The sequence below is a fragment of the Belonocnema kinseyi genome, chromosome 3 (assembly GCF_010883055.1).
Source record: "Belonocnema kinseyi isolate 2016_QV_RU_SX_M_011 chromosome 3, B_treatae_v1, whole genome shotgun sequence".
Taxonomy (NCBI): Eukaryota; Metazoa; Arthropoda; class Insecta; order Hymenoptera; family Cynipidae; genus Belonocnema; species Belonocnema kinseyi.
The window spans coordinates 91102179-91109616 of record NC_046659.1 but is presented as its reverse complement, the minus strand read 5'-3'; the positions used below and the strand labels follow the sequence as shown (position 1 = coordinate 91109616).

General features: G+C 28.3%; 1 protein-coding gene across 1 annotated transcript in view; it reads left to right on the top strand.

The window, feature by feature from the left end:
* LOC117168861 overlaps positions 1-2336 on the top strand; it is a 52579-nt gene extending 50243 nt beyond the window's left edge. The window contains exon 4 of the mRNA XM_033354731.1: positions 945-2336. Coding sequence (XP_033210622.1) covers positions 945-1278 — 334 coding nt within the window. The 3' untranslated portion in view covers positions 1279-2336. The remainder of the gene's footprint in view (positions 1-944) is intronic.
* Positions 2337-7438: the final 5102 nt, after the last annotated feature.

The following is a 7438-nucleotide window of genomic DNA, read 5'->3' as shown; positions in this document are numbered from 1 at the left end:
AATTTGTATTATAAATTTCGATTTGGAAGAGGTATGTTTTACAGTATGACGAATTCTGATTTGGAACCGGTTTTTTTATAATTCCCTTCTTCTAAGTCAGAATTTAAAATATTCTCCAAAATTCCCTTTTCGTGTTTAAAAATCCCTGCTCCAATTCAGGAAATTGTAATTTTTTACATTTTTTCATATTTCACTGATCCAGGTCAGGTTTGTTATTCTTCTGAAAAATTCCCTATTCTCAGGAAAAAATATTCAAATGAGTGGAAATTATTAAAATATGAAAATTTAAGAATGCCGATTCACGCAAATTGTGGTCTATTGGTTTGTGAAATTTGTAATCGGTCTCATAAATTTAATAACTTCAGTCGGTTACCAAACAGCCAACACCAATTCAGAAAAATATCATTAAATTATTTCTTTTTTTTAATCCGATCAATCTGAATGGCATTTACCGGCCAGTAAATGTCATTCCGATTGAAAAAACACTATAAAATAATTCAACGAGATTTACTTGGATTGGTAATGGCCGATTAAAATGAATGAAATTCGCGTGAATCGGCATTTTTAATTTCTCTGACTCAAATAATTTTCATATATTGATTATTTTTTCCTGGGTCACTTCCCTCCTAACTTTCCATTTAATATTTTTAGAATAAAAACATAGTGTTGCAAGAAAATTTAAATGATTATTATTATCATTTTTTTCATCGGGGTAAGCGTGACTCACTACCGAGTTGCTTATTTAAATAATACTTTCGTTCCGCAACACAGTTACAACCCAGGTCGCTGAGCAATCTCTCTGGCAATCACCCAAGGCAAAGAGCTTCACAAAGTCACCATGCAAAGCTCTCTACTTGGACCCATTAGTATCCAAGATCTTTAATTAATTTTAATTCTTAATTATAAAGGCAATGAGTAGTTCTAACGAGGAAATTTTGTTTTAGGTATATGCACATGCTGCAGCACGTCTACAGGGCCAAGAACTTTACAAAACCTAATCAGTACATCAAGTGCTTCCACAATCCAGAACGAGTGGTCACACTTCACAACCATTTTCCTCTGGCCTGCTTAGGGGCTGGATGTACTAGTTATCCAATAGAGACTGAAGATGCCCAATTGCAGCATTACAGAGCAGACTGCGTCAAATCCTTGAAAAAAACCTGCGTCGAATATCGCGAAAATAGCGTAATGGACAAAACAATTTGGCGTTATAAGGATCAGTTAGTCGAGAGAGTGACCGATACTCTCAGGACTTTAGGGTTTTTTGGACCCAGCTAGCCCAATTATTAATAAAAGTCCCTCGAATATAGTCTGTAATCGCTGAAATTAGCTTTAATCTACGTTGCTCAGTTCTCTGCCGTGATGAGAAAAAGAAGACTGAGGGAGAAAAAGAAAGTGATGTCTTAAAGAATATATATTACTAAGTAATGTTATATGAAAGATTTTCTTTGAAATCCAAATTTTAGATTATTATTTTAATAAACTTTCTGAATGCATAAGATATTCTTACAAAAAATACTTTTACATTAAGAATTGTTCGTTCGTGAAATGATTCGATTCACTGAGATGAAAAATATAGTATGGCTTGACATTTTATCTTCAAGATATCCTGACCTTTCTCATTCCGTCTCATTTACGACGTCTGTCTATAATTATTACGTAAATCCTCGAAGGGTGATATGCTCAATATTTGATTGAAATTAATGACGAGAGGTTCTAACTCTTGTTCGCTCATCACGATTCATTAAATGTACGATTTAAAATACTGTAAAAACGTATTTTGAGCCGTGTCGTGAAATCTGTAAATATTCTTTAGTATAATAATTTATAATCATGTCGAAAAATCCCATTAACAACCTTTTATGAAAATCTTGTAAGTTTAAAAATACAAGCCCACAAAAAACAATAATTTGTTACAAATTTCGAAACATCACCAAAAATGCGCTTTTATACATTTTCTATAAAATCTAATTCTGTACTTAGATAAAGAGTGAATAACAGTCCGTGATCTGATTATTTAAGTGACTTGAAGTATAAATCGCTGTAGGTAATAATCTATTTATTATAAAATATATAGTGTCCATAGGAATGTATGATAATTTTTAGTCATTCCTTATACTGAAAATCCTCACACGAACATCTGTTTCCTCAATACTGTTTTCGTTCATGGTGAACCTTGATCGCTTTCTGTGTGATATGCTATTATATCCGATATTAATTTTAAGAAGGGCGATTCGTGATGCACCATGAACTTTTTTTACGCTTCCCGCGATTGCATCGGCAGTTTAATTAAAGTTAAGCTCGTTAAATCTACGCTGTAAATAAATAATAGTTGATGAATAATGTCTTTCATTTCGTAATAAACTACATATTTCCTAAAAATGAACGCTTTATAAATTCCTGAAATTTCAAATCGAAATCTTGCTTTTTTTAAGAAAAAAGCTAAATCCTCAATCATATAGATAATTTAAAAAAAAATTCTGTCCCAAAAAGACGAATTTTCAACGAAAGAGTTCAATTTTCAAGTTCAGAGGTCAAATTTTTTAAAAGACAGTTGAGTGTTAATCCCAAAAAGATGAATTTTCAAGAAGAAATTTAATTTTCGATCAAGAAACATGAATTTTCAATGAAACATAAATTTTCCACTAAAATGACCAGTTTTCAAACAAAAATGGAATCGTTAATCTTTTAGTTTGAAAATATTAATTTTTAATGTAACAAATAGGAATTTCTGACTAATTAAATTCAATCAAAAAAGAATCATTTTTAACAAAATAGTCGAATCCTCAACCAAAAATATGAATTTTCAACCAAAAAGTTGAATTTGAAACTTAAGAAGGGTAAATTTTCAACCAAGAATCGAATTTAAAAAAATTCAATTTGAACAAAAAAACTAACTTTAAACCAAATTGTTGAATTCTCAACCAGAAACATGAATGATAAAAAAAAGTTAGTTTTCGACCAAATTGTTAAATTTTCAAGCCAAGAACACGAATTTTCTAGAAAACAGTTGAACTTGCAACTAAAAAGTTAATTTTCAACTAAAATGATGAGTGTGTTCAACAACAAAAAATGAATTTTGTATAAGTTGGTTAAACATTCAATCCAGAAGTTACATTTTTAAACCAAAAAAGATCAGTTCTGAACGAAAAATCTTAACAGTTGATATTTTAATAAAAGAAGATTTGAATGTAAAATCTAAAATAGATAACTTCACCTAAAAAAATATGAATTTTCAACAAAATAGTTGAATCCCATGCCAAAATACATTAATGTTCAACCAATAACATTAATTTTCTGTCAAAAAACGAATTTTCAACTAAGTGCATGACTTTTCTACCAAATAGTACTTAAATTGCCAACTGGGCAATATCAATTTTTAACCACTACTCTATTAGTTACATTTTCAGTTATTTCTTAAACAAAACAAAAAACAAATTTTCATCAAAAAAAGTAAATTTTCAATCAGAGATTAATTTTTAACCAAAAATTGAATCTTTAATGGAAAGAAATATATTTCCAACTAAACGCATGCATTTTCTATCAATTACTTGAATTTTTAACTAAAAAAGATCAATTTGCAACCAAAAATGAAAAATTTTATATTTCAATTAAAAAACAAAAATTTTCAAGTTTTCATTAACAAAAATTTCTCAAAAAATAATTTTAATTAAAATGATGAAACATGAACAAAAAGAAATGAATATTCAACAAGAACTTTCTACCAAGTAGTTTAATTTTAATAACATTTTTCTACCAAATGTTCAATATAAAGATAAATTTTGAATCAAAGATGGGTTATATTTTCATTTAAAAAAGTATTTTTCAACCAGAGCTGAATTTTTATCAAATTAATTAATTATTATAAATCATTTAATTTAAAAAAATGACTTATTAACAAAGTGTTTGCATTTTTAACATAATAAAATTTACAACCAAATAGTAGAATTTTTACCCAAATGAGATTAATTCTGGACGAAGAATACAAGAGTAGACTTTTAAGGGGTTTGGTTAAATCCAACTTCCAATTAAACCCGCTGATTTCTATCTTTTGCAAAATTCATATTTGTCATGAAAATAATCATTTCCTCCACAATTTTTTTTATTTTTCAACATTTTATTGATCCAAGGATCTCCCAAACCCCCGGATATTCGACAAGTTTTCTTTCTTTCGTTCGCAAATCCTTCGGAAAAATATATATTGAACCAGTGCCGTACCTATGAAAAAAATAATTCAAAGTCGGATTTAACCAACACCCTTAAAAAAAACAAAAAATTAACGTAATAAATAAAAGTTGGATCTTTTTCATCAATGAAAAACGAGAAAAAAAGGGAACTTTCTTGGAAACATGCAAAAAAATAAGAATTCTTTCCAAAAAGGGAAAACAAGGGGAACACAGAAGAGAGTGTAAACTTTAAAAGAAGAAAGTATTTTTTAAACTTCTTAAGTTATTATCAGGGATTGCAGCACAAAAGGGGAGCTCAAAAGAGAGGAAATAGGGGAAATATTAAACATTTATTTTTACATATCGAAAATAACAGCCGGATAACAATTTGTGGGTCGCCATCTAAAACAAGTAAAACAAAAATAATTGTTAAACGATTTGTATCTTCTGTTGTCTTTTTAAATTTACATTTAAAAATGTTTATAATTCAAAAAAATTAGTTGTCTTGTTCAGAACTTTTTGAAAAAATAGACATGTTTTTTGGATTGATTCGAACCAGAAATGTCTTCAGCTTGAACCAACGAAACTTGTTACTTTTTATTCATGGGAAACATTTTTTTTCGTGGTGTTTATAAAGTTTCACAATCGCAAAAAAAAAGAAATCCTAAATCAAGACAAATTTTTTCCCCGAAGAAGCAAAATGATAAAATGTTTCTTTGTTTCAAGCTGAATCAATTTTAGTGAATTTTTTTTTCTCCTAAACTCTATGTTAGATTTTGCTCAAAGTTTCACATTTTGACTATCAGTCTTACCAAAATAAAAGTTTCATATCCAAGATCTAGAAAGATTAACTGCTTTTTGGGTATTTAGCATGTTATGGGGGTGTTTTCATACTTGAAACATCCAAGTATGGAAATCATCATTTCTTAGTAACTTAGAAAGTTTTTATTTCACTGCCAGGGTATGCAATCACTTTCAAATAAGTATAGGAAGCGTGCATAGCATGGATATTATATCTTTGCAAATACTTCAAGGGTTGTTTTATCCCTTGAACATTTAATCCGGAATATCGACATTTCTTAATGACTGAAATCACAAAAAGTTTTCTGATTAATCTATGAGGATATGAATCATATTGCAGTACGTAGGGAAGGTGTAGACGACAAGGATGCCTTTGAATTTTTCTAAAGGGTTGTTTAATCATCCCTTATTTAGAGAAGCAGAGAAATTAACTTTTCGTAAGGAATAAATCACCAAAGATCAGACCTACAATATCACTTTAAAACATACATATATGAAGTGTCATTTTTGAAGGACTTGCATTATAATTTATTTTCAGGGTAGTTTAATCATCCCTTAATTATCAAAACAAAAAAATCGATATTTGAAACGGAATAAAGAACCGAAAATTTTTTTATTAATTCATTGCTCAACAAAATCACTTTAAAACATATACAGGTGGCGTTTTTTAAGCAGGATTTGCATTAGAATTTATTTTCAGGGGGTCTTCTAATCATCCCCTAATTATTGAAACAAGTAAATCGATATTTTAAACGGATTAAAACACTAGAGATTTTTTATCAATACATTGATTAACAAAATCACTTTAAAACATATACAGGTAGCGTTTTTTAAGCAGGATTTGGATTGGGATTTATGTTCAGGGACGTCTAATTATTTCCTAATTACTGAAATATTACTAAAAATAAATTACAATGCAAATCCTGCTAAAAAAACTCTGCCTGTATATTTTTAAAGTGATTTTCTTGATCAATGTATTAATAAAAAAATTTTTGGTGCTTTATCCCGTTTAAAATATCGATTTTTGTGTTTCAATAATTAAGGGATGATTAAACTACCCTGAAAATAAATTATAATACAAGTCCGCCTAAGGCACAATTCCTATATGTATGTTTTAAAGTGATATTGTAGGCCTGATATTTGGTGATTTATTCCTTACGAAAAGTTAATTTCTCTGCTTCTCTAGATAAGGGATGATTAAGCAACCCTTTACAAAAATTCAAAGACATGCTTGTTGTCTACACTTTCCCTATTTCATACCCTAGCAATTAAATCAAAATCTCTTGTGACTTTAGTTACTAAAAAATGAAGATTTCCATACTTGGATGTTTAAAGTATGAAAATACCCCCGTAACATGCTTGTATACCCAAAAAAACCGTTAATCTTTGTAGAGCTTGGATATGAACCTTTTGTTTCGGTAAGACTGATAGTCAAAATGTGAAACTTTTAGCAAAATCGCACAAAGAGTTTAGGAGAAATAAATCAGGATGGCTGTTTTAATCGATGAAATAAATTCCCGGTCATTTCCCTGTTCGCAAACATTTTCCACGGTCAATCAAATTAAAAAAAATGGAACACTAAAGCTAAAAAAAAATTCCACTTGAGATAATAAAAACTGAGTTGCAAATGAAAGCACTCAAAGTGGAACTGTTAAATTTTGAACTTTTAAAATTTAAATTTAAAAGTTTTTAATTTAAAAATGTTTTATTCAAATGCTCAATAATTTACGCGTATAAAATTAAAGGTACGAACATTTTTCAATACAGAAAAATACAAATCCACGTTATCATTTTCAATGCTCTAAATTAAAAAATCCATCAATGAACTTTAAAATATTCAAAATTATATAATTTTAAGGAATTTTAAGCTAGAAACATTAAATATTGAAAAATTGAAAAACTTGTAACTAAACACTTCTTGAATTAGAAATTTCTTTAATTTTCTTTTTAAATAGTTTTCAACATCCTTGGAAAGCATCAAAATTTTATTTCAAAATCTTGAGAAATCTAGAAGTTGTTTTAAATTTAAAATTATTTTGGAACTTTTTTCAGAACTTCTAAATATCTGTCAAAATTGATTTTTTTTCTACAATTTTCAGAAAATCCTGTACATTTTCCAACATTTCTTCACAATTTGGATGTTCTGTAATTGAAGATTTATGTTTTTGAAGGCGAAATTGAGTAATTTTAAGAGATATGTAGAAGTTTTGAAAAGATTAAAACTTAATATAAAGCTTGAAATGATGGCCTAATGTAAAATAAAATGTACATTTTCGCAGATTTTAAACAAAAAATTAGATTCTTTTCAAGAATTGTGAAAAGATGCAAAAGAGTACATTTTCTTAAGATTCATAGGAAAATTAGAAATAATTTTTCATTTTGAAATTCAAAGATTTCAAAGATTTAAATAAAATTTTCAAAAAAGCTTCTAGAGGATTTTAATAAAACTTTCTAACATTTGTACGATAATT